Below are 26,990 nucleotides of genomic sequence, written 5' to 3'. Positions count from 1 at the left end.
GCTTTTACTTCAGTTCATTTTTCAGTTGAAGTACTCTAAATACCTAGACTAAATCTGAAAGGAGTGGGCTCTGTACATGCCTTCTTTTAGTGTGAATGAAGCAGGGAACCTGCAGAATCAAAAAGAAAAAAGGTTTGCAAGAAAAAGACGTGTGAATTTTTCTCCCCTCAGACCCCAGCTCACACTACGTCATCACTCTGAAGGCGTTCAACAACGTGGGGGAAGGAATCCCACTCTACGAGAGCGCCGTGACCAGGCCGCACTCAGGTAGGGGCGCGGAGCTGCTCTCAAAGGTGCTTTTCTGCCCAGCTGAAAACCGTCGCCCCACGTTCTGCACAGCAGCTGGAATGTGATGATGTGTAACGCAAGAGCGCTGTGTTCCAGGGTTGTCAAGTGCTCTTCATTCATTTAACTGATTGGCCTTACTGTTTCCGTGATTGCGTTGCATGGTTCCTCCATTTATTAAACCACCTAAAATTAATTTTATTGTTAAATTACAAATTTTGCTCTTTAACAACTCACAGATGTTCATATTATTCAAAAAGTTATTCTAACTTAACACAAATCATAGGAGCGCAGTTCTAAAGGCATTAGAAGTTTCTTTTAATGCCAGGTTAGATTTTGTCTTTCACATTGAGATTTTTAAGTTGTTATGCCTGTGTTCCCCGTGTGTAATTCTCAGTCTGCAATCACCAGGTTAAAAAAGATAACTGAAGGCCTTGCTTATCTTGTAATGCATTAATTAAAAAACTCAATGTTATCTTAGACTTTAAACAGAGAAATTCGCTCACAAGCGAGCTACTGCTCTGCTCTGGCTCCTCATGCCGCCTGCTCCGCTGGTGACGTTGTGTTCTGCTTCAGAGATGGTTGTTCAGATTTTAGCACTTCCAAAGGTCTTAATTTTCTGAAGACCAGGAATTCAGAGAGGTTTCTAGAGGGCACTGGAATTCCAGTTGCTTCAGTTGCTGCATGAAACGTGGTTGTTGTTAGGCTTCTTTAAAAGACAATGAGAGCTCCCTGTACTCTCTTGTGAAGGATATTTGCCCATCTAGAACAAGTCCATCTCTTTTTCCTTATTATTTTCTGGAAAATGAGTCAATTTTGAGGCAAATAAAGTCAAAGTTAAAATCACTGTATTATCCTGGGGGTAGATTTGGTTTCTTAGGTCATGGCTGAACACTAACAACATGAGGTGGCAAAATTTATGGCATAATACATATGCTATATATATGTGCATATGCCTTATACAAGCATATATATAAGCATATATATATATATATAAAACCATTGTCTTAAGAAGGGAATGCAGTGCAAGAGCAATTTTATTAGCCAGTCTTATGTCACCTATTAACTCTGCCTTTTCTCTCTTTTTCTCCATTTCTCACCTTTCATTTCATTGAATTACCCTGCATTTCCCCTTTTTTGTTTTTGTTTACATTAAAATGCCACCTTCCCCCTTTTTAATTATAATACACAACTTTTTACCCATCAATTCCCTAGACACTTCCGAAGTTGATTTGTTTGTTATTAATGCTCCATACACTCCAGTGCCAGATCCGTCTCCCATGATGCCTCCGGTGGGAGTTCAGGCTTCCATCCTGAGTCACGACACCATCAGGATCAATTGGGCAGACAACTCTCTGCCGAAGAACCAGAAGATCACGGACGCTCGCTACTACACGGTTCGCTGGAAAACTAATATTCCTGCAAACACAAAGTACAAGGTATCGGAGTTTCAATGGCGATAATGCAGCCCGAGTGTTTGAGGGAGCAGATTCGTGTTCCATGAGGGTGAGGTGGACATTGAGAGCGAAGGCGATTGGCTGGAAGGCAGGGGAGCCTTGTTTGTGTCTCCAGCCTTCGGTCACGTCGTCACCGCAGAGGCTCCCGTGGCTTGGGTGGAAGTGGTCCCTCTTTGGTCCCTTTGGCGTGCGAGTGGGAGAGGCTGAGCTGCACGCGTGGAAGCAGGGGAGGAAGACGCTTCCCGGGTAACTTCCCACCATGGACACAGCGACCCACCTCAGCCCTGTGCTACCCGTGGCTTCTCCACCATCAGCAGGAGCCTGAGTGTGTGGGGCGAGTCACACACACCCTCCACCTGGAAATGCTCCTGTGGTTTTAGGCTGTTTTCCTTTCTCCAGGCTTTTCTGTTCACCCCAAGCTGATGGGGAAGCTTTCCTTTAGGAAGTTAGATGACATAGGAATATTCTTTCCTTTAGGAAGAATAGGTGACGCTTCCTTTACCATCTCCTCTGCTTCCTACACTCACAGCTACTGTTTTGATTTGGAGACGAGGTTCGGGGGTAGGTTTTTTCATTTGGGCCTTTTCTTTGGCCAGTTGTCTTTTCTGCTGGTAACAGTTACCCAGAGAGCTCAAAAATACTCACTGTAAATTTTGCATTTGAAGGAAAAGGTTATTGAAATCCCCAGCTAGTGGAGCTCGCTTTACACCCAGACCGGAGCGGTCTGGTTACAGACCAGCATTGTTGTATTTTCCCTGTTGAAACGAAAAGCCGTCCGTATGCGCGTGCCTTCTCTAAATGCAGGTTATTTATGAACCCGCATTCCTGAGCCATGTGCAAGGGATGTCCCGGGAGTGATTTATAAAACGCTGCAGCTTCATTAGCTGAGAGCTCGAGCAAAGCCTGCTCCGTGGAACGCTCCCACGGCTCTCGGCACTAGGGGCCAGCGGTCAACGGGGCTTTATTGTGGACCAAAAATAATATATAATGATAGAATACAGCTCAGAATTATTTGTGGTAAAAAGCATTTGCCTGAAAGGGCCTAAGTGTGAAAACACTTGCTCTAATAACCATTTTACCCTGTGGTGTCTGGAGAGCTCTCCTCTTGCCCAACTTCATTTCAGTCACTTTATTAAACGATCAATTAACGTTATTAATTGTCCGTTGGCTTTATTAGGTCGGAGCCCGCGTGCTGTTTGTGCTGCCCATCAGCACGCGTCTCGGGGCGGTTCACCCGGCGGCCCCGGAGCTGCTCCCTTCCCCAGGCGCCACCGAGATATTATCTTCGTGTCCATTCCCTGGTGTCCGGCGGGGGGTTGTTGCATCCATCGCTGTCCTCAGGAAGCTAGAGGTTGATACAGTCTATTCATCATTTTCTGCATTCGGACCTGTTCCCTATGCTGATATTAAAGCAAGGGCTGCCTGTTTCAAATCCAGGTTCAGAGAGTCTTCCTTGAGGAGGCTGATTTTCTCAGATTTGTGTAGAAGAGGCATCAGTCTGGAGCGTATAAACATAGGGACATATGGGAGGTGGTTCCTACAGCTAAAATAGTCCGTCCCGCTTTGGACCGTGCGGTTTCACCAGCATGGATCAGAAAGCAGTGTTCCAAACCCTTACTGCTGGAGCAGGGTCTGCTGCCCACAGAACACCTGCAATTTATGAGCTGTGCTCTCCAGCACCAGCTGGAGTATTAAAAGTGCATGCAACTCTTCTAGAGTCATATGAAAGAAAACAAATTTTGCAGGGTCATATTTATGAAGATTAATCCTGTTTAGGTGCCCAGGGCTTAGTGTCATGGGGCATGCTGCAATCTTATAGACAGCAAGTGGTACACGTAACGAGGGAAGAAGAAATGCCCTTTCCAGGGTAAGTCACTTTAATGTAAGATGGTAGGAACGGATTTCTTCTTTTGACTGGTTATTAAATAATTGTCCGGGACAGATTGTTCTTAACTTCCCTGATGCCCCTGTTATTCCTGATGTCCCTGAGACTGCAAAGAGCCTTCAGAAAATCCTGCTTGGCCCCCTGGGAGCTGTGAAAAGCTCTCCTGGCTTCATGGAAGCATAGGGAGCTTGTGTTGGTCAGGTTTTGTTGTTTAGTTGGTAGCCACTAAAGGTTTAAAGGTACTGGAGGATTCAGTACTATTTATATTTCCTGTGTCTTTTTTATTGTCTGTGCCCCCATCGTGGAGTCTGTCTGGCTAAATGCACGTCTGCGAACATGCAAAATCCTCGGTACAAATCAGAGTTTCCCTTGGTGAACAGAGTTTTCAGCTGGCGTAACTAAAAAGCTGTCATTTTACACTCGAGAAACGAGAGTTTTCTCTGCAGAAGTTGGTCCTTTCTTATTTGGACTGTATTAGAGTGGATTGAGGGTCTTGAAGTGATGTAAATTTATTATAGATTCTTTTCCATGAAGCAGAATTAGCTGGAAGCAGTGGGTTTTTGAAGGAAATAGTTATTTCTGAATAGAGTTGTTATGTGACCCTGGCAAGTACTGAAATGACTAATTCTTAGATAGCTGTAGGTCTAGGTAAGAAATAGAGATATATGTAGATAACCTTGCTTTTTTGTATTAGCCTAAAGGTAAAAAAGTTGTATTTAAGTGATTGAGTTGTCTGAATCCTGCTAGAAACCCTGTGAAGTTGAAGCATGTTCGTAGATAATATTTTTTTTCTGAAAAAAAGCTATGTACTAATGAAGCTGCAATTTCTTCATGTCTGAGCACCTACATCGTCAGTTGATTTTTTTTTTTTCCTCAAAAGTGTGTTTAAAATTCACTGGAATTGCTAACATGAATTTTGCAGGAAGGGTTTCAAGAAGGGCATTTATTGTTAGCGGGGCTTTCTTGCTTTCCTTGGCTAGATGATCTAATGAAATGCTGTAAATTAACCCACACGCAAAGCCCAATCAGCCAGTGATTCCGCCTGCTGCAGAACAAGTGTGCCCTGGACATTATATTGCTTTTTTTTTAATGATTTATAATTGTCTGTTATTAAATGCTCTTGCTGACTGCAGAAATAATTTTCTCGTTTAGGACAAAACAACTGCTACATGACTATTTGATTAATGAATTTGCACAAGAAAACAAAGAAAAAAAAGAGAATTAATGATGCTGGTTGTCAAAATCTAGCAATGTAAAAATGTTTTAACCGCTTCCCCGAGGCAAAGGTGTCTGCGAGCTGGTGACTTGATGTTTTCCAGGAGTTACTGACGCTCTGCTTTGCTTTCAGACTGCAAATGCAACCACTCTGAGCTATCTAGTGACGGGGCTGAAGCCAAACACCCTGTACGAGTTCTCGGTGATGGTGACCAAGGGGCGGAGGTCGAGCACGTGGAGCATGACGGCGCACGGGACCACCTTCGAGTACGGTACGGGCTGCCCGCGCGCCCCGCTCTGCCCTGGAGGCCCTGCAGTGTTCGGGTTGATTACGTTGATGAATCCTTACTGGGTTTTGGCTTTAGAATTTAGTCAGAAGTCCCGATTAAAGAGCAACAGTGCACTTCCCGTTTCAAAGGCAGGATTGTGTTTAGAATCAGGGTCTATTAGTACCTCAAGGGAGGCAGTGAGGAGGATGGTGCTGGCCTCTTTTCGCTGGTGGCCACAGACAAAACTAGAGGTAATGGCCACAAACTGAAACACCAAAAGTTCCGCAGGAACTTAAGGAAAAATTCTTGACAGTGAGGGTGCCAGAGCACTGGAACAGGCTGCCCAGAGAGGTTGTGGAGTCTCCTTCTCTGGAGATCTTCAAACCCGCTTGGATGCAGTCCTGTGCCACGTGCTCTAGGTGACCCTGCATGTGCAGGGGGTTGGACTAGATGACCTCTAGAGGTCCCTTCTAACCTTAAGGATTCTATGATTCTATGATTGTGTCAAATTACAGAGAAGTGGTCAATAATCCTCTGTGGTTCCTGGGTGGGAGCGACCAAAGCAGCGGCCTTTGGGGACATCTCACATGCAGCACGTCAAGAGCAAGTACAAAGAACAGAATTTAGCCAATGGTAGTTAAAACTGGAGGTAATTTTGAAAATTGTTTTGTAATAAGAAAGCTTGGGAGGCCCATAGCCTATGTGGGATTGCAGGAGGTTTCCTCTGCCGGACCTGGTCCTTGATGGCTCCTTTGATTCCTTTTGGGGTTAAATTTATTGCTTATTGTGTTTATGGTTTGATGTGAAGTGTGGGTTCACAAAGAAAGCCTATCCAAAGTGCCATATAGTTCTGACACTGGTTGAAAATACTACAAAAAAATCAGGACTGCAAAGCATTGGTTGGGTCATCCAGATCCTGTAGTGCAAGGAGGAAAAAAGCCAGAACTGGGTTAAACTAGGGTAAAATCAAAACGCTCCTAACCTGCTTCGAAGTCCCCTGCAGCCTGAGTGAGCTTCAGCTGCTTTTGAAATCATTGCCTAAGGTCTTGGTGGGAATCCCATTCATGTGCCTTCCCAGAGGTGCCTGCTTTGTCCCCAGGAATTCCGCGGCCCCGCCGCGATCCCGACGGAGGCAGCCGCTGCCGCCGCAGCCCTGTCCCTCGCAGCGGCTCTGCTAAAACCCTCCTTTGGGGCTCTTTGCTGCTGCACACACAGTTCTCCCCATAGCTCTACAGTAAGGACGGGGGCTGTACAAGTTGCACAAAAAAAGGTCCTGAAAAGAGATTTTCAAACAAAAAAAAAAATTGGGTGAGGGTTGTCCATGGAAGTTTGTGTCTTCTCTTCAAAGAGAAAGCATATTCTAGTCTATGTTGTTGCAGAGAAACACTTGAAAAGATGACCTAAAAGCCTGGGAACTGACAATGAAAAAGGCTACATTTATTTTCTCCTAACAGATCTTGTGATTTATATTACTCGCCGAATTCCTGAGCGTGTGACTCATTATTTTTGAATACTCATGACTAGCAGCTGAGTGAGTATAGGACTGGCTTCTCAGAGAATACTGAAGCAGAATGCAGGCTACTGGTTCCAGTGTTGGTCTGTCATCTTTGGAGGGGCTTTATTTTTGTCTGATTTTTTTTTCCCCCATACCTTCCTGTAGGGCCTCGAAGCAGGCTTTGTTTGGGCTCGTTTCTGCTGAGCTTAAGAGTTTTGGATAACAGCCATGCTCGTTTTGGCCCTTTGCTTTCGCCATCCCTGGTCCCTCGCTATGTTCTGCAGATGGAGAATGATTGGCTGCCGCAGAAGACGGAAGGATTAATTCCTAATAGGCAGCAGACACAAAGCTCTTCAAATGTGGAAGGCATCGTGCAAGCTCTAAATATTACTGTTACAGTATTAAATATCCAGGGCAGATTTGCTCTGCTAAAAGTTACCTAATTGGAAGTCTCATGTTTTTCATAATGTGGAGGCCCAGAGCGTAGCTGGCTAATGCACCTTCGGAGATGCTGCATTTGAAATGGCATTAATCTGGGCCCCAGCTGGATGTTTCAGCTCCCGGGAGGAGAGGTCTCAGGTTTCGGGCTGTTGCTGCTGCCGCCTGGGCAATTTTCGGAGCATGGGGCAGGACAGTTCACTTCTTGGGCTGCCAGGAGAGCGAGCGGGAAGTTGCACCGTTGTGTGCAGCAAATATTCCTCCGTTTCACATGCTCCTGTGGTGCCGATGTCCTTGCAAAGCGTGCCCAGGGCATCAGTGAAGTAAATCAGCAGTGATTCACTGTGGTTCTAAACTCCCACAGGTGTTGGTGGTTCACATTTGAGCGGAAAATCGGCATTATTAGGTGTTGGTCCCACCACAGACCTCAGAATACGGAGATGCTTCAGCTGCCTGGGCATGTAGGAAGTATGTCACAAGTTAATGGAAATTCCTGATGACCAAACTAATGCAGGGTGGGAGAGATTAACCCCAAACCTCTTTGAGTTGGGCAAAGGCAGCAGTTTTGGGGTTCATTCAGTCATGAATCGCAGCATCTGTTGACAGAAACGCTGTGGAAACAGGTAGGTTATGGAAAGGAAATACTGTGCAGCAGCTGGCGCTGCCAGGTTTATGGAGCAAGTCACTCCACCGTGATGGTGGCTTTACCTGAAGATGAATGTTCGGAATTTTTATTCTTGAACGTGGCTTTCTTGCAATGGTAAAACATACAAAGAGCAGAAATGCTGATTATTTTCGTGTACCCAGAGAAACTGTGCAACATGACAGTCTGTTTTCTGTTTATTTGTAGCTCCTACTTCTCCTCCTAAAGACGTGACTGTGGTGAGCAAAGAGGGGAAACCTCGGACAATAATTGTCAACTGGCAGCCTCCATCCGAAGCCAACGGCAAAATCACAGGTGCAGTTTGCATGAGTCCTAAAGGCATCCATATAACCATATAACGATTTACAGCAAAGTACAATCCACATACAGATGTGAAGATGTACTGTGCTTTCTTTATCCTCCAGCCATCCAAGAGTTCTGTGATCTTTCTGGGTAGCTCAGATGAATTATTTGCTTCTGTACCTAATGAAAACGTATTAAGATATGAACATAAGTGCAGTGCGAAGCTGGTGCCTGACCTGCAGTGTGGAGGGAAGTTGGGTGTTTCAGCAGCCCTGGTCTTCCTCGGCCTGTGCTGCTCCAAGCACACGCCTGCAGGAGGGCATCTGCAGCACATCCGACGCACATGGACTTTATTGGGGAGTTTCTCTTCCAGGGAGCGTTGTCAGCTCCGTGCTGCCCCGAGAGGCTTGCAGCCAGCATATTAGTGCCTGAAGAATTCCTCCCCTGACGGAATAATTAGGAGTAAAGTCTTGTCTGGCTTTCTAATTGCATCACTTTCATGTAGGATAAATCTTTTTGGAGAAAATAATAATTACCATTTCTCTTCCTGGAAGAGTTCTGTTCATTTGGGTTGCTGTTTCTGAAGGCTTTTTGAAATAATGTGTTTTACTTTTTCCTGGCTCTGAGCTTGCAGCAGACTTTGCTGGCATGCAGCGTGCAGGGTTTGAGTTTTGCTCGTGCTCCTGGCTCAGCTCCAGTGCAGAATCAGTCAGGTCCCCGCTGAAGAGCCCAGGCTGGAGGCAGGAGGCTGAAACTAACCACATTGCCCTGAAAAGGCCGTGTGGTGGAGAGTCTGCCCTTGAATAACTGCCATAAACTTTTAAGTAAACGGGGGTTTACTTAAACAAGAGTAACGTTCCTCTTCCCATGCCACATGTGCCTCAGGAGCGGAGATACCGGGATGCAGCTCAGCAAGAGCAGCTACTCCCACGGCAACAGCTCCTCTGTATGAGCAATGTGTGTCTCTATTATAGAGTCGCTATCTATAATGTTATAGATGTTTTCATCTTTCTGGGTATTCAGTTATCTCTAGAAAGCAAGTTGTGGGTTTATTATCAGCTAGGTATTTCCTGTGTGTCTGGAGGAAGGTTTGAGTGGGGAAACTGAAGCCTTCATTGGATTGCAGGCTAAAGCACATGGTGGTTAGTTCTCCATGGGGCTGTTCAGACACAGGGGAGATGCAGGCACAGCTGCTCCAGGTTGTAGATGCTCTTAAGAAGCTGAGCCCATCGCCTTAGTTGTCTCATATCAGGGGTGTATGTGAGAAAATGTGCCAAGAGATCAGCACTTAGTTCTCTGGCTTCATTAGCAAAGTTACATGAGGAGGTGATTTTCCAGGTAAAAAAATCTCTATTTCATGTAGGAAAGTCCCACATTTATTCATACAGTTTGAGAGGAAATGTATGGCGTTCGTCTGCTTTTGCATGAGAAAATAAAGCTGAAGAATCTGGTTTTGCTCTCAGGATGCCTGGCTGCCCCAAGCCACAGACCTCAAATTGCCACGGGCGCCTTGGCGAATTTTTGGGCACGTGTGAACCGAGTGCCCTCTGGTGGAGCCACCAAAATCTGGAGGAAATATTAAATCAGCTCAAGCCATTCTATGCGTTTAATGCCAGAAAAGCCAGGTAGGGATGTAATTCCGTGCACCAGAGAGCACCCCTCTAGATTACTCGGCTTTAGGGGTTTAATCCACTTTGGATGTGGGCAGGATGGATGTAATCAGCTTGTGCTCATGTATTTCCACCCAAAGATGCAGCAAGCTGACGACCCAGCCCTATATGTGCACAAATGAATGCTTATTTTATGCCAGGGTCCTGTGTTGCTCCTTAAATAGCAAGAAGTCACAGAGCTTTTACTTCCTCTTGCTTCCTATGTGCAATATATGTAATAAAAGATCATATGCTCCTCTTTTATCTCTATGCTATGCAAGATTGCTTTGATTCTCTTTAGTTTATGGATTTTTTTTATTAATAAGCTGAGAACTAAAAAACTTGATTTATTCTGTAATAGAAAGTAATAAAGAGTAAGCTGTGCATGAGAAGGTTCCTATGTCTTAAGGTTATCAATTTTCTCTAAGCATTAATACTTTGTAGATGTTTTTGTAATAGTAGCTTTATAGGGTTTTTTGCATGTTATTTGGACTGTGATCAGGGAAAGAGTTGAAGATGAGTTTCTCCATAGTTGGATGAATAGTGGTGAGAAATAGCTTTGATATTGCAAATGGCTTTTTTTCTCTTTAAACTTATTCTTGTGAATGGCTTAAAATTTAGGATGGGAAAGCTGCGTGATACCTGAGGCCATCCTTAGTCTTTGAAAAAATAAGAATACACTTCCAGATGAGCACTTAGCTGTGCAAATATCATTAATAGTTGATGGAGCTTTTGCTGTTAGATCTCACAAATGTTCTGCTCTTCTTGTTTCTTTTCCTTTGAACAGGATACATCATTTACTACAGTACAGATGTGAATGCTGAAATACACGATTGGGTTATCGAACCCGTCGTGGGCAACAGGCTGACCCATCAGATACAAGAATTAACCCTCGACACACCCTATTATTTCAAAATTCAGGCTCGCAACTCCAAGGGCATGGGGCCTATGTCCGAGGCAGTGCAGTTCAGAACTCCAAAAGGTAAAGTATCAGGAACGCACAAATCCCTTCTCCAGCCTTTTCTGATGAAAGCCATGTAGGGATAAAACACCAGTAGCATGATTTTTCCACTTAAAACTAGAAAAGACAGGAGGAAAGCAGAGTTATATTAGCAGAACATTTCCGTTGGGCTGCTCTTGCATGTAGTTAATACGCATGCAATTATTCCCTAGCCGTTAGCGCAGATGTGTCATTTCCAAATTGTTGGTAGGCCACAGGGTGAACAAGTTATGGATGCTGAGGGTCCATCTCCTCAAAGTGCTTTCTAGAAAACTAGTTCCTAATTGCTTTAGGGTTCTAGGTTGTGGGTGGCATCTGCCCATGCTGAAGTGGCTCCAAGTGGCCAGAGCTAGAGCTGGCAGCCAGCAAACAAGGGCGCTTCAGTGACCTGGGCCATCCAGCGTGAACTGGTCTTCACATGAGCTCTTGAATCAAGGAGCGCTCCGTGGTGGTGGCCGGAGCAGTGGGAGGAAGGTGCCGTGCTGGGAAACCTCCTGCTCCAGAAAGGAGATGAAAATCCCCCATTGTGGGAGGGAGGGAGGGAGGGAGAGGTGAATGTACTCTAAGGAGAGATGAAAAATCACCTCAAAATGTTAGGAGTAGGTTTTCTAACCATCTTTTTTTTTCTATGCGAGCATTTGTGATTAAAACTGAGATCTTAACTAAGCGTATTTATCTTATGTGAGACTTCAGATTCTGTCTGTCGCTCCTTCAAGCCTTGTGATCTTTCTCTTGTTTTTTTCCTTCCCTGCGCTTGTCCCAGTAGCTGAGTCCTCAGATAAAATGCCTAATGATCAAGGTAAACGGATAGCCGCCTTTTCTCTTTGATTCTCTCTTTTTCATGTTTTGTTTTTCCTTTCCATGTGCTGTTGCGTTGCCAAAACAAAATGAGTTTCTGCCGCTGTAAATGTAAATGAGCAAGTTCCTGTAATGCTCTTTATAGTGGAAGGTCTATTTGTGGTTGGGGCATTAGGAATATAAAGTGATCTCTGTAGTCAGATGTCACATGAAGGGACAAAGGAGGTTGTGCCAGAGCTGAATCATTCTGTCAAAATGAATCTGGATTAAGTGATATTCCAGCCACCCCGTGACCGCTGGATGGGAGATCTCAGTATACAGAGGTGGGAGATCAAAGAGTTATTCAATTAGCATAAGTGCTCTTTTGTGAGCTCTATATCTGTAATTATTTTTGTAATAAAGGGAAATATCACTACTCTAGACGGCTTTTTTTTGCAAGTTGGATTCTGCATGTCAGCTCGTTTAGATTCAGGTCTCTCCTGAAGATACAACATTAGCTGCTAATGTTAACTTGAAAAATGGTGGCTCTGAGGTTACTACATTGAATTATATGGTGAATGTCCCAGAGGTATTTTTGCTTTCTTCCAAATATGCTACAAGCCCAATAAAAAGCGGAAGAATTAGTCTAAGGGGAGGAGTTCAAAAGGACATTGGCAAGCATCTTAGGCATACAACTAAACAGGTCCTAAAGGAGCTGAGGATGAGCTGTGTTAACTTGCTTTTGAACCTGCTGCTTAGGAGTAATTTATTAAATATGCTCTTACCTTTGGGTTTGCTACCTCTGCAAATTATTGTTGATCTCAGGCTGTTGCGGAGTAAATTCATATCCAGACTGTCCTAACGGAGACACCAGGTGAGAGAGGGGAGTGTCATTGGGAAGCAGGTGCTTGTCCTGCCACCATTAGCTCTCTGTTGCAAGTGGAGCAGAATAGGGAAACACTAAAATCTGTATTTTATTTAAAATTTGCTGTTCTCTGTTCTCTGCTATCCTTCTAACCTCATTCCAGCAGTTAACTAAATCTTGTCACCTAACCTATCACCCTAAAGTAACAGTTTCTCCAAGTAACAATTACTTTAATGTTTATAACCCTGTATAATTTATCGACCGTGAAAGCTCACCTCAAAGTCAAGAGAGTTTTGTTCCGGGATAAGAGCACACAGAGGCTGTAAATCGTGACAAGGGGTTAAAGGCAGCAAAGGAGAGGACGAGCTGAAGAGCAGGAAAGCTGCGCTGGGCTGGGATCATTACGGTGCGGAAATGTGTCCTTCAGGACGCAGCGGGAAAAGGGTTGGAGGCTGGACACGGACCTGCGGCAGCATCAGCTCGCCGGCCTCGTGGCCCTCTTGGTGCCTGGGCTGTGCTCCTGCCCGCTTTGGTGTCCCTCCTCCTGCCCCCCGTGCTCCTGCCCGCTTTGGTGTCCCTCCTCCTGCACGACGCGCCACATCTCCCACGCGCTTCCGTGGCGCGGGCAGCGGCTGCTCTTGGGAGAGGATGGCGCTCGTCAGGATTCAGGGGTTTGTGCAGACCTGGTACAAGTGCGCTGGGTAGGAGCCCTAGTGCTGGTAAATCTGTTCTAGAAAGAACACAAAATAAAATGTTTTGTCCAGCGGCCAGATACCTCTGTGTTGCACAGGAGGTAACGGCACTAAAAATGAGACAGATTCATGCAAGCTTTACTTAAACTGTTCCTTGATACAGAAGGAGGAGGAGAACCTCAGTCACAACCTTCATAACCCCCGGGGAAATGGGTCACTCTGAACACAGAATAGCCCCTGTGGCTCGGTAGGAGCAAGGCTGTGTGATCCCACAAACATCTCAGGACCCTTTGGAAGCCACCGCTTTCCAAAATGCTTTCTTTTTTTCCCCCCTTACTGATTTCCATTATTTTTGTTCATCATCTAAGTACGATTTCTATTTTGTCACATATAAAATATATACATATATGCACAAAAATATCCTAGGGGGAGGTGTGCGAGCCCTGCCCTGGCTGGGTGAGTAGATGCCCGCAGCGAATGTGCCCGAGCGAGCGCAGATATTTGAGCTGCTCCATGCCTTATCCCGGCGTTTACTGGGCAATCCCTGCTGCTCCATGCAGTGGCCTTCACGTATCTTCCTGTCTGCTCAATTATTTCTTGTCATCTCTTAACGTTAGCAGCAATTATTTTAGCTCCCTTCCGCAGTGTTATCGAAGATACTGCCCTACGCTTGGCCAAGCACAGGTCTTTGCGGTGCCTCATAGAAACATCCCCTATGAATAATGATTCTGCAATTATAACTCATAGTCTTATCAGTTAATTAGTTGTTAATCTTGTTAATAGGTGCCACATTGCCTTTTTTTTTTTTTTTTTTAATGGGGCCACTTTTAACAAAGCACCGCGGAGCGCTCAGTAAATGTTTGGAGAAGCCTAAATACAGGAGGGCTGTGGCATCCCCTTGCCAGCACATGGGTGCTCTGACATTAAGTCGGGTTGGCAGTAGCTCTGCAGCAGGGCAGCGGAGCAGGGCACGGCCCGTGCAGTCATCTCCCATCCATCAGCCTTTCCCTGAACTCCTTCCGCGCTCAGGATCCCGCTGCTCCCCAGCCCTGCGTGCACTGCCCGCCGGCCCTTTGGAATCGTCTCCGTGATTTTCCCTCCCTCGCGCTGGGCTCAAGGGTGCACAGAGCTTTCCAGCGAGGTTCTTGAAGTCTCTCCGGTGCAAATTGTCTCCTCTTACAGATCTAAATGTATTAACTGTGTGCTATTTAAAATTGTTTGATTTATCATTGCTGAAAAATTGTTAGTCCAGTCCTTTAAGCAGAGAACTTGTTTTAGCTGAATGCAGTGAGCGTCCATAGCCTAGCAAATGCAGTGTATCTGTTTCACTATAGAATCAGCCTGCAATATAGCATGTCCAGGGTTTAAACTGCATCTATTTCCTTATTGTAAACATATAACAAATTCCTCCTTATGGTGCTGCTTGGGATTTAATCAGTATTTAGCTGGTGCTTTTTGCTGTTCTTATCAATGGTCTTTATTTCCCAATTACTATTAACAGTCTGTGATATTAACTTCAGTATTTCCATGTGTTACACATCCCTTAGCTGCTGTTTTACTTTCTGGCATAGACTTTTAACTAAAAAGCCTTTTTTCCTGATTATGAAACTAGTAGTGTCCACTACTAGTAGTGTCGGGTTTTGTGGTTTGGGCTTTTTGCAGGCAGCAGTGCAAAAATGTGCAAAGCGGGGTGAATTCCTAAAAGCAAAGGTCGGCCGCTGTTGACATCGTGCTGGCCGCTTCCCCTACATCAGTAATTTTGCATTTGTGGTGATTTTGCCTTAGTGTATTTTACTGAAAGCAGGGAAGGGAAAGCAGCAGGGCAGCGGGGTGTTTATTTCGGCTTGCGGGCGGCCTCCTTGGCGCCAGGGCGGCTCCGGGGCCTCCTGCAGCAGCAGTGATCCCCTTGGAAAAGGGCAGGACTGCAGACACCGAAAAACCACCTTAGCAATGGAAGAGTGTGTACGTGTGTGTGCACGAGTGTGCATATACGGAGATAGAGATAGATTTGTGTATGCTTCCTATGACCTATCATTATGATACGACTCTTTCAGCTTCTGGATCGTCGGGGAAGGGAAGCCGCCCAGTGGACGTCGGGCCAGATTACAAACCCCCACTTGGTGGTAGGTTCTAATAAAGCTTTTCAAGTGAAACGCAGTGGTTACACTGCAGGGTGGGATACTGCACTTTAAAATAGTGGCCTGTTTTCAGTCCTGATTACACCTATTTCGGTCACTTTTGCCTTTGTATGATGATAGCCATTCCCATTCGAGAAGTGGTAACCCCTCCTGCCTGCTCTGTGGGGTACAAGGAGAGAATAGTTCCCTGCATTAAAATGTAGTTCTTCCCCTTGAATTTAAAATGGCTGCCACAGTGCACAAGTGCAAAATTAATTCAGCAATTACTAGAGAAGGAAGGGGAAAATCATGTTAATTCCTTCTCCCTTTGGCAGCGGGCACGGGGAAATTTTGTCCTGAGGTTACGCTGCCATGTCAAATGTGTTGAATCTTCATCAATTTACATAAAATTACATCAGATGTGTTTCCGAGGAGAAACATTCCGAGGAGGATCTTGCACACAGCAGGATTTGTGTGCTTGCAGCGTGCAAGGGAATGCGCACTGCCATGCCGCGCTTCCCGGCGCGTCCCGGTCAGCTCTGCCCCGCGCTCGCCTATCGAGTGCCTTCGTGATGACTGTCTGAGCCAGGGAGACATAAACTCTTGGGGACTGTCAGCTGGACGTACATCTATGAGACACCTTGTAGATTTAGGTGTTGCACAGAAACACAGTTGACTAATGGTAAAAAATAAGCAAGAACTTGAAATTTAAGACATGACACCTGTACGATACTACTGTTCTTTGGACCAGTTTTGACTGCTTTCTGCATTTGTTGATGGGAAGCTTTTCCAACGAAATGCCATGCAATCCTTTCTTCCTGCTCCAACCCTTGCAGGCAGTAACAGTCCCCACGGAAGCCCTACGTCCCCCTTGGACAGCAACATGCTGCTCGTCATCATTGTGTCCGTTGGGGTGATCACCATCGTGATAGTGGTGATAGTTGCTGTCTTCTGCACACGCCGTACTACTTCTCACCAGAAAAAGTAAGATCCTGGGCAGGACTTTGCCCCGTCCTGCCTTTCTCACCTCATCCTGTTATCTAGTCTTTTCTTTATGATTCTTTCGAGTTTATTAATTCTGAGTGTTGTGGGCTGTAGAAACTCTCTCCTGACAGCAAATCAGTGGTGCAGGGCCGTGACCTGGGTTTGAACCTCAGTGTTCAGCAAAGATAACCTCGCTGTGTTCATGCACGTTATCTTGCCTGGGGTGATGAGGTTTTTCCGCTTTGCGCAATCAGTGTCTCAGAGTTTACAAATACTCAAGATAAGACTTCACAGGTAAATCAGGAAAATGTTTCATGTAGATCTGTGTTTGCTCCTCTCTGAGGAAAAATTCTTGGTTAAAATCCTGGGATTATTTTACTTTTTTTTTAAACCAGCTCTTTGTGTTTGGAGCAGCCGCAGCGGAGTTGGCCACTGCTCGGAGCAGAGCGCTGAGCGTGGAGCGTGTCGGGCTGCTGGTCACCTCCAGCTAGGGCTCTGCTCACCTGTGGTTTCTACAAATTATTTATCCATTTTTTGGCTGTTTCCAGTGAGTGTGCTGCCCAGGCAGGACGCTCTGCTCCGTGGTTGCCAGCGTGAGGGTGGGTGTATAGAGGGCAGCGTTGGAGTTCTGTGTTTTGCTTTTCTAAAATTCCTTTGTGTCCAATGTTTGCCTCACAAATGTTCTCATTTGCTGCTGATGTTGTTTTGCAATGACGAAAAAGCGCATTAGTCTGACCTGGGTAAAATGAACATTCCCGACATTAGTCTTTAGAGTTAACTGTCCTGTTGGGATAGCTGCCTAACTCCACACTGCTCCTTACTGCAATTATTCAAGCTTGTTTGCAAGCCCAGGAGTACAACACAGCGTGGTTTACATACACTTTCTGCTTAGAATACTGCCTTAATAACCATAAGCGCTAGAAACTTAATTTTTGTTAATGAAACCTCAGGCCACACAGCACAGTTCTGCAGCATGTGGTAGCATTTGAGCCCCAAATCACGGTATCAGAGTTGCAAAATAGGCAGTGCTGTGCTTTGAGGTGTCAAATGTGCTGGTATTGAAAATTCATAGCTTCCTGCTCAGTGGGTGGCTTTCACTCAGCTGGATGCAGGATCTGAAAGAAATCTCAGTGAAAATTTGCTTTTTTTAGCAAGTCAAAAGAGCCATACATCTAAGAACATTTTGTTTGTCTTCCTTTCCAAGGAAACGAGCTGCCTGCAAATCGGTGAATGGGTCTCATAAGTACAAAGGAAACTCCAAAGACGTGAAGCCGCCTGACCTTTGGATCCATCATGAGAGACTGGAGCTGAAACCCATTGATAAATCTCCGGATCCCAATCCGATCATGACAGACACCCCAATCCCTCGCAACTCCCAGGACATCACCCCAGTTGACAATTCCATGGATAGCAATATCCATCAGAGGCGAAATTCCTACAGAGGTGAGCTATCAGCGAGTACTTGGTTCCTGGAGTTTAAAATTAAAAAGATTTTATTGTATCTGGCAAAAATCACTTTCATGACATAATATTCACTTACAGTAATTAACAGTCACCTTTTTTGTTGTTGTTGTTGTTCTTATTTTCTAAATAGTATGTTTGGATTTTCCTTGGTTTGTAAGGCTCTGTGAAAAGTATAGATCATATATTTTAGTGAGATGATTGAGTTCGCAAGAGTTGAATCCTGAATTTCCCCTGATAACGATTAGTAATCAGAAGATCAGGTAACAAGTCTCATGTTAAACTGGTGACAGATGATTTCGGTGGTCAAACACACAGTCAGATTAATGGCACTCTAAGCAGCTACTGAGCATCTCTGAGGTCTGGGTGAATTCTTCGCCTGGTGAGCAGTAACTTGTTAATCCAGCACATCTCAGACTCTTTCCGCTACCGGCCATTGCTCAGAGCTGCATTTCCAGAGGTTTGTGTGGGCCTGAAGAGTTCCTCCAGTGCCAAATTGTCTTAACCCTAACTGTCCTCCTCTTCCTTCTAGTGGAGATGGATAAAGGAACTGTTTTATCAATTGTGCATCACAAAACTGCTTGCAGCAAGAGGGATTGGAATCGCCCGATATGGTATCACGGAAGTCTTGCTGCCGTAGTAAATAACCTTCAGTATTCTTCCTTCAGGGCATGAGTCAGAGGATAGCATGTCCACACTGGCAGGAAGAAGGGGGATGAGGCCCAAGATGATGATGCCTTTTGATTCGCAGCCACCTCAGCGTAAGTCTACAGCCCATCTGCCCTGGCTGGGGGCCGGGGCCCCGAACGGGCCACGCTGATGCCCTGTGCTCAGGCGCACTCTCCCGACCTGCTTCTCAGTAGCTCTGGCCTTGCTGCAGCAGAAACGGTTCAGAGGAGGCAGCTTGGCTGCCTCCCTCCTCCTGAGCCTGCAGATGTGGCTCACACTGTACAGATGAGCAGGGTGGCTGTGCTGGGGCCAGGAGCAGGAGCAGTGTGGGGTAGTTGGGAACGTAGTCCAGCTCTGTCCCAGTCTCCAGCAGAGGCGGTTTCAGGTGCTTCTCAGGGAGAACAAAGGAGCTGGGACAGTCTCCTTGGGCTCCTGCAGGGGCTACAGACGTTACCTAGGAATGGGAGATGGTACCTCACTGCCTGGGCTTGGAATCCACGTGTTGAGCTGTTGTTCACGAATGCATCTACCCTTTGGGAATCTGCGGGTGCTCTCTGCCTTGCTCCTCTGTAGCAGCAGGTTCCCCAAGTTTGCTACCTGCTGGGTAATGTCCTCCTTTCTATAGTCTGTTTTCTACCAGCCTCCTGCCAGCTCCATGTCACTTTAGTCCTTGCAGAGCTGAGGAGTGCTCTGCGGCCACCCTCCCTGCTGCCTTCGGAGCTGCGGAATCTCAGCCAGGTTCTTCTCTGCCCTCGGCCTCCACAGACCAGTCCGTGTTTTCAGCCTCTCTGTATAAGGCAGCTACTCTGTCCCCTGATACTTCAGTTTCTGCTCTCCTCTAACTTCACTGCATCCCGTCTTGAAATGCAGAGGGGCCAGAGCAGCAGGCAGTCCCAGGGTCTCGCACAACAGGAAGAAAATCCTCTGTGCTGTTCTCAGGACCCTTCTTGTTCAGTGACTTGCTACATTCTGGGGGCTTTTTGGCTGCCACTGCATATTGATACCAGAGATCTTGTCAACCACAGCTCCCAAGAACTTTCCTGAGCTGTAACTGCCACCTCTGTGTTAAGCAGCATGGAAGTAGTTTGGGGTGTTTTTCCCCCTGCGTGCTACTGTACACTGAAGCTATACTGAAGTTCACCTGCCATCTTTTTGCCCATAGTTTTAAGCTTGTGAGGTCCTTGTGGAGCTCCTTGCCACCAACACAGCGTTTGACTGTCCCAAAGACCTTAGCATTATCTACAGACTTGAAGATTTATTGGAGTCATTGAGAAGGCCCTTAAAACTAGTCCCAGCAGTGTTACCTGGGGAGATCTCCTGATGTCTCTTCTCCACCATGAAAACTGATTATTAAGCCCTTTCCTTTGCTCCCTGTCCTTCAGCCAGTCCTAAAAGAGCTCCCCCTCCAACACCAGCTTATTTAGTAAATGTTGTCTACCCCTTCCCTCCACTGACAGTCTTGAAGCTCTAGCGGGTTCTAGCGGGTTAGTGAGGCAGAATTTCATTTTCTCAAAGCCGTGGTCACACTAAATGCCCGTGTTTACCAGCGTCTACAGCGATCTTGCTCATACCCTGCCGTGCAAGACGTGGCTGCTGTCCCCCTACATGGACAGCTGAGCTGTTTCTAAGGAGCCTTGACCTGCTGCTGTTTGCAGCCCCCATCATGAGGCCGAGCAGGACCAGTCTGGGTTTGTGTAAAACACTCTTGTGGGCGCAGGAGAAGCTTCAGAAACAACTTGGCTGTCGGTCCAGCGGGAGAGAGCTGGAAATCTGGGGCACTGCATCACCACGTGTCTCAGAACAAGACATTTTTGGGTCAGACACCTTATTTACTGAGCAGGAAAAATGATTCCGAATGATTCTTTTTATTTTTTTCAGGAAGATAACAGAAAAGCCTGCGGTGCTTAGGGTATTTTGCTGCACAGTTTGGATATTGCACTAATTTAGTGGAGTGCTGAGCAGATAGGTCACTGGTAGGGGCTGAGCCTGGCAGAGCCAACTTTCAAATGGGGAGAACGTCAGTTTGTTATTCTCAGCTGTGTGTTTTCCACCTCATGTCGATTAACGATTATTGAGCAAAAGTGCTATGTGGAAAACTTTGTTCTGGCAGTAGCAATACATTAAATTACATATTTAAGAATAAACAATACCCCCAGCTTCCAAGTGATGACTCCGAGATGAGAAAGGACTTTGCTAAAGCTGTCGACGGCTCCTCTGAAACTTGGCTTAGGCCACCCAAAGAGCAGAGGTTAATGGGCAGGGTTACGTGGTGCTCGTTGGGTCCCAGCTTGGGGCTTCTAGGAGCACTGTCCATGTTCCACCTTGCCACCTCCAGCACAGGGCTGCTGGCTCTGGGGCTGGCTCAGGTGCCTTCTGCTGTGTGATTTTGAACCAGTTTGTTCTGTTTCAACCTTTCTATCTTTCTCCTCTCTGTATTTACCTCAAATAAGTGCTTGGTTTTCTTGGTCTCCGTGTGCTTTTCAAAGTAGCCTGGTGACGCAGTGAGCTCAGTTTGGGACTCTGCTGCTTCTTACTTACTGTAAAACTGAGGGAAAAAAATGTTATTCTTTAAAAAAAAAGGAAGTTGTAAAACAAGCAATCTGACAATCCTTGTTTTCTTACAGTTTTACAGGTATTAGGAAAGAGCAGGGGAAATGAATTCAGGCTGCAGTGGGTGTCAGGTCGTCCTTGGAAAACACCTTTCAAAGGCAACAGAAATCTCTAGGGAGATTTCAGAAAACGTTCAAAACATTGACAGCCGCAGTCGTGCTTCACGGGACGGCTGGTGGTAGCCCTGGCCCTCAGTGCTCCTTTTGGCCATGCTGAGGCTCTTTCCTTGGGATCATTCCAAATAATCCGGGGTTGGAGCCTGCCCTGGAGCGGGTTGTGCACAGGAGCTGCTCTGCTGTTGCTCCCCGATGGTTTATGCTAAGTATCGAATTCATGTTCTCGAGAAGGGAAAAGGAGAAAGTAAAAGAAGAAAGGAGGGGAAAAAAGAGAGGTCTCTGGTTTGAGTGCCTTGGAGGGGAGCTTTGCTCATCCTTTACAGGGGACTGAGTAGAGCCCTGTGTGTCTCACCCTGCATGTGTCTGTCTTGCAGTGTTTAATTAAGCAAAGAAGCCAGATTTGGTGACAGTGTTGAGAAAATCCATGACAGCCTCAAGTGTCTCTGGCATTGCAGGTCTCCTGTAGTAAACCTGGCATTTGTAGCAGCGTGTGAAACGCAGGGAAGCTCCAACAGGAGCAGGGTTGGGGTTTGCTACGGGGCAGCAGAAAGCTCCTGTGCACGGATCCAAGCGAGACGTGCTTTCCGCAGGGGGCGAATGAAGAGCTCTGCCTCTTCACGGTGCTCCTTGGCACGGAGGTAGCCGAGGACGCCGCGGGCAGGGCGGTGATGGAGCCGGTGACGTCGGTGGCGCTGGAAACGCAGCGGGTGGCTCTGGGGCGGGCGGGCTGCGTGCGCTGGTCTCTGTGTTAAGTGTTTTCTGTCTTGTGTTCATTCACAGCTGTGATTAGTGCTCATCCCATCCATTCACTCGATAACCCTCACCATCATTTCCACTCCGGCAGCCTCGCTTCGCCAACTCGCAGCTACCTCCATCACCAGGTCAGCCCGTGGCCTTTTGGCACATCCATGTCCCATTCAGACAGGGCCAATTCCACAGGTGAGACGCGAACGATCAGGTGGATATTGATGGTAACGGAACAATGAGCGAAACATGTAGAGATGGAAGCCTCTAGGACACAGGAGCTTGACCTAGTCGGGCTCCTTTGGGGTGTTTCCCCAGGGAACGTGCCATCTCCCAAGAGTTATTTTATTTCCTTCCCAAGGTTGTGACTCTCGTGATGAATGAAAATCAGATGAATGCGACTGAGGTTTTCACATAGCAGCTGCAGCTTCCACTAACTCTTTGTGTATCTTCAGTAGTGTGAATCCTGGTGCTTTCTGGTTTGGTGGCAGTAAAATGACCCAGAGAGAATGGGGATTTTTTTTTTTCCATGACAGGCAGAGAGATGGATTAAGTACAAGCAAAGTTCTAGACACTTGGGTTGAGTTTTCTCCAAAGAATTTCTTGCATAGATCAGACACTGATCATTGGGAAGCATGATCGTATTTTATACACACAAATTCAGATAGAAAACGTCCTCCTTTGGCCTGGATGTCTGAAACCTCTGTTTACATCTGACTAGAACTTGCTTGCTTGATTAATCTGATAATAACTTTCCGAATTAGTTATGCTTAATGGCAGGAAAGTCAGGCCTGTGCTGCTGAGAGCTAAGAGCAGCTCATCTTCCTGAAGCACACATGAAATGTGCTGGTTTTATGCAGTGTTTTCAGGCTTGAAGTGCAGTCGAGTGAACAGTGTATCCAGTGCTGTGAAAAATCCCAGAGCACCAATGCTGGAATCACAAACATTTAAAATGTCGATGGGAGGAATTCTGGGTCTCTCCAGTTTAAGGTGTGAATTTTAACTCCGGTGCCACTTTTAATCTAGGTGCAGGCTCATTTCCAGCAGTAACTCAGCCACTGATGGTGGAGGTAAAACGGTTCACGGGGCTGCAAACGCGCAGGCAGGCGCTGTGGTTAAGAGTTTCAACATCCAAAATACTCGAGTTCAAACGAGAACCAAGGTCTATGTTCCATGTGGGATTTAAGAGGCTGCAAACTTGAACTCCTGGGTGAGCCTGGCTGCTGCAGGCCACATACTGCTAAATACTTAGTTGTGCTCAGACACAGTAATAACTTGGTTTTGCCAAGACACAGTAAGATGCAGGGATTAAAGGAAGAAAATAAAAGGGCGTGAAGTTACATTAGATCAACGTTGGGTGCTTCCTTCCTGTGACTATTCAGAGACTCTCCTGGAACAATGGAAAAATGTAAATTTTTGGTAAGCACATTTTAGGAGCACGGTAATCCTTAGATCAGCATCATGGCCTTGGGCAGCTGCTCGCTTACAAGATATTTTTTTCTTTTTTTTTTCTTCTCTGACTGAAAAAAGCTGCAGGAAAAAATCCTCTTACGATCGGAGGATTTTTTAAAATCTGATCACTGTGGCTTCATTTGGTTCTTCAGCTTTCGTTGTTGGACAGCCTTTTCGACTTAAAATGGGACGGTTGCATGAAACGGGTGTTACTTGCGCCTGGAGCAACCGGTAGTGACGCGGCCTCCCGGCTCGGCGCAGCGCTAGCGGCCGCCCCGCTCCGCTCGGCGCGACGCGCCTGCCGGCGCTGACCTGCGGCCCTTGTCGCCGTTGTGTGTTGCAGAGTCGCTGCGGAACACGCCGAGCGTGGATGCAGCACCGGCGGCGCCGTGCGCGGAGCTCGCCGAGGCCGAGGGCGGCGCGGCCGAGGAGGAGGCGCCGGCGCTGCCCACGGCCCACGTGCGCCCCTCGCACCCGCTCAAGAGCTTCGCGGCGCCCGCCTACGACCCCGCGCTGCCCAGCACCCCACTCCTCACGCAGCCAGGTGAGCCCCCATAGGCAGGAAGAGGAGGGTTAGGGGGGAAAGACGGGAAAGGCTTCCCCAGGGGTGATGGAAGAAATATGCCACAGGGTGGGCTGAATTGCATTGCTGGTATTGGCAAGGGTCTTTTATTTTGAGTTCAAAAAGAAACCCGAGGAATCCCAAATGCGGCACTCCATGGTTGGAAGTGCTCATTTTCCCCTGTTGTAGTAAAACCCTTGCTGTTGATCTACCTCAGAGAGCTTTCTGGAATAGGCAGGAGGACCAGCTAACTGATGCACCACTCTGTGGCAATTTATTTCAAGCTCCTAACCACCCAGTTCACTCGGTGAAGACTGCGTCGATCGGGACTTTGGGACGAACTCGACCCCCGATGCCCGTGGTGGTTCCCAGTGCCCCTGATGTGCAGGAGACCACGAGGATGCTGGAGGACTCGGACAGCGTAGGTACCTGCGCGCTGCCCGCGCCGCTCACACTGCCGGCGCTGCAGCCTCAGCAGTGTCTACACGGAGCCCTCCTGAGTGCAGGGGAAGCATGTTCTGACTGCTGCCAAGTGCCATTGCCTGCTCGCCCTTACAAACATCATCTAGTGCAAAATCCTCCTGTCAAAGTCAGTAAACTCAGAGAATAAGTGCTTAAATAAAAGCAGTCGCAGTGCTTTCCAAATCTGAACACCACCCGTGAGCACAGCGCCGTTCTTAATCCCATGGCCCCAAAGAGCTGCCTTGCCTCCATCCCTCGCAGCCCCTGAGCCGCGCTGAGGCGAAACCGCAGGGCCTCCCCCAACGCCTGGCTCTGCTGAGGCCCTCTGAAGGCAGCGGCGCGCTCCGAGCTCGCCTCTGCGCCCGGTGCAGCGGGCGGCTGCGCTCGCCGGGCGTGCGGCCTCGCTGCGGTGCGCAGCTCGCCGGCAGAGCCGTGCGTTTCCGCGGCCGTTTTGCACGCCTGCATCCTGTCGAAGCAGGCAGAGTATCCAAAACGTGAAGTGTGGGAGTGGAAAAGTATCACTTAGTGCTACAGCCAAAAGATTTAAAGTCATCATCCCCAGTATGTATCATTTTTAGGTACCTAAGTGATACTTAAAATGAAAATGTCCTGACTTTCTAGGAAAGCTGCAACTCTTGAGCTGCTTTGGAAACCAGGCAGCTTGTAAGAAGTCAGGTGGTGTGGGGTAGCAGACACTGCTTTCCTTTGAAATTGCAGGAATTACTTTATATTACTTTATATAACAATTACATTATGTGTCACAGGAATGATTATTTGAATGTTTTTTTCTTGTTTCTTTGTTTCCCTTTATCACACTGCTGTTCTCTCCAATTCACTCCCTTGAATTTATTATTTTTAATTTTATTATTTATCAGTGTTAAGGACATTGTCCACATGCTTGAGTGAGTTAGTGCACTTCTCTGGCCTTCACTCTGTTCATCACTCCTCTGCCATTTGTTTTTTCTCTGGTCAGTTCAGAACATGAGTCCAGGGGACTTAAAGACATTAATGAACAGAATTCAATAAGGATTTATTGATAGTAAGTCTTGCCTATTAAAATACATATGAGAAAGATAGTGTAATGGAATAGAGTTCTCTGGGCACTTTGACTAATACTGTATCTTCATTAATAAATTAGTACAGTATAAAATCAGTGCAGTACACTCTGTATACAAAAAGATGGCTTTTGAAAAAGAATTAGAAACTCATTTGACTAAGTTTTATGAGAGCCTGTAGGAACGAGCCTGGATCCTGGTTAATTCCAGCTTCCTGATTTTCACGGTTGTTGATGAGTGGCAGTGATGTGTCAAGCACAGGACTTTGCTGGTACAAAGCAGGCTCCGTGATGTGCAAACTAAACGTGGCTACAGCTTCGTTTCTACCCAAGGGAAGGAAGGGTTTGGTTGCAAAGGAGGTGAGATCACGCTCAGGCTGGAGGACTCCACTTGTGTATTATGCTTATTCACTTTATTGTTATATTTGTTGCCATATTTGCATTATAATCATTTGGCAGATTATTATTATTGTTCTATATAACATTAGCTTCCAGTCAGAAGGTCTAGCAATGCCCCCAGATTTACAGAGCAGGCCTCTGAAAGGAGGGCAGGGGGTTTGCTGCCTATAGTCCTGCCTTACTCAGCTGGGCCTGGACGAGGCCGGCGGTCCCGGCTCCTTCCCGGGGATCCCGGCTCCTTCCCAGGGGTCCCGGCTCCTTCCCAGGGGTCCCGGCTCCCTCCCAGCGAGTGCTGCCGGGGAGCCAGGAGGGCCTGGAGGAGGCGCAGGAGGGAGCTGAGGACTGAGAACGGCGCAGGACAGCCGCAGGCTCGACCACCTTGGAAAGGGTTTGCGGTGAACTGGGGCATGGTATCCACAGCTATCCACAGTGGAATTCTGATAGTTCTCAAAAATGTTAAGTATCTGGAAGCTGAAGCTAGAAAACGGAGACTAGAAACGGAGGGTGATGATTGTTTTAGCAAGCATAAGAGATTTTTAAAACTCTGATTCCAGGCATTTTTTTCACTTATTTTAAAAAAATCTCCTGAGGTTATCTACTTAATTTTAAATTGAAGATGTTATTTGGAGGCAGGAATTGGTACACAGTGATCACAGTTTTACAGTCTGTTATTGCAAAAAAAAAGTGTGCACTTAGAAAGTTGTTTCAAGTTACTAATTCCTGTCAATCCCAGTAAATGTCCTTCAGGTGTTAGAGTCACCATTTACACCGGAATCACTGACCCTTTCTTCTCACTGTGTCCCTGCCTAAGGAAAGCAAGTTATCCCGTCAGGAACTAACACTTTAAAAACCTTCCCACAGAATTATGAACCGGATGAGCTGACCAAAGAGATGGCCCACCTGGAAGGACTTATGAAGGACCTTAATGCCATCACTACAGCGTGACCACCTTCGCCAGGACATGACTCCAGATCCAGCTTTGCAAGTTTTGGGACTCAGCCTTGGAACACAAGGAATTGTACAGAGGAAAAAAAATAAAATAAATAAAAAGAGGGACAGCACCCGAGAGCATCCGCAGCGCCCGAACCACCCGGTGCGTTGGTGCTACAGCCGGTCGAAGAGGTGACCCTGCTTGTCGTCATCCTGCCGCGGCGGCAGTGCCGAGCCGAAGCCTGGATCCCTGCCGGCCACACGGGATGCGGCGCGTCCGGCTCGGCTCTCGCGTCCCGGCAAGAGGGAGAAAAGAGGACTTGCCTGTTGTTTTTTCTGGTCGGGTTTTGTCTCGGTGGTGTGATTGCCCTGCCTTCTCAGTGTTGGACATTCGCAGTTATGTACAATTTTATTTGTGTTTTTATTTTATCTTTTTTTATAAAAAGAAAAAAATATT

At 46.8% G+C, this 26,990-nt stretch overlaps 1 protein-coding gene across 1 annotated transcript in view; it reads left to right on the top strand.

Moving 5' to 3' along the window:
* The window catches only part of NEO1 (neogenin 1), a 130,639-nt gene extending 104,013 nt beyond the window's left edge, over positions 1-26,626 (top strand). Inside the window, exons 16-29 of the mRNA XM_088538191.1 lie at positions 172-267; positions 1,501-1,724; positions 4,976-5,114; positions 7,895-8,002; positions 10,427-10,621; positions 11,406-11,438; positions 15,028-15,096; positions 15,927-16,074; positions 17,279-17,517; positions 18,204-18,296; positions 21,711-21,869; positions 23,470-23,670; positions 23,973-24,109; positions 26,465-26,626. Coding sequence (XP_088394317.1) covers positions 172-267; positions 1,501-1,724; positions 4,976-5,114; positions 7,895-8,002; positions 10,427-10,621; positions 11,406-11,438; positions 15,028-15,096; positions 15,927-16,074; positions 17,279-17,517; positions 18,204-18,296; positions 21,711-21,869; positions 23,470-23,670; positions 23,973-24,109; positions 26,465-26,548 — 1,925 coding nt within the window. The 3' untranslated portion in view covers positions 26,549-26,626. The remainder of the gene's footprint in view (positions 1-171; positions 268-1,500; positions 1,725-4,975; positions 5,115-7,894; positions 8,003-10,426; positions 10,622-11,405; positions 11,439-15,027; positions 15,097-15,926; positions 16,075-17,278; positions 17,518-18,203; positions 18,297-21,710; positions 21,870-23,469; positions 23,671-23,972; positions 24,110-26,464) is intronic.
* The last annotated feature ends 364 nt before the right edge of the window (positions 26,627-26,990 follow it).

Source organism: Tinamus guttatus, unplaced genomic scaffold, assembly GCF_059628265.1.
Source record: "Tinamus guttatus ecotype Peru unplaced genomic scaffold, ASM5962826v1 Tinamus_guttatus_pri_ptg000942l, whole genome shotgun sequence".
NCBI classification, from domain to species: domain Eukaryota; kingdom Metazoa; phylum Chordata; class Aves; order Tinamiformes; family Tinamidae; genus Tinamus; species Tinamus guttatus.
This window is presented reverse-complemented; position numbering and strand designations above follow the sequence as displayed.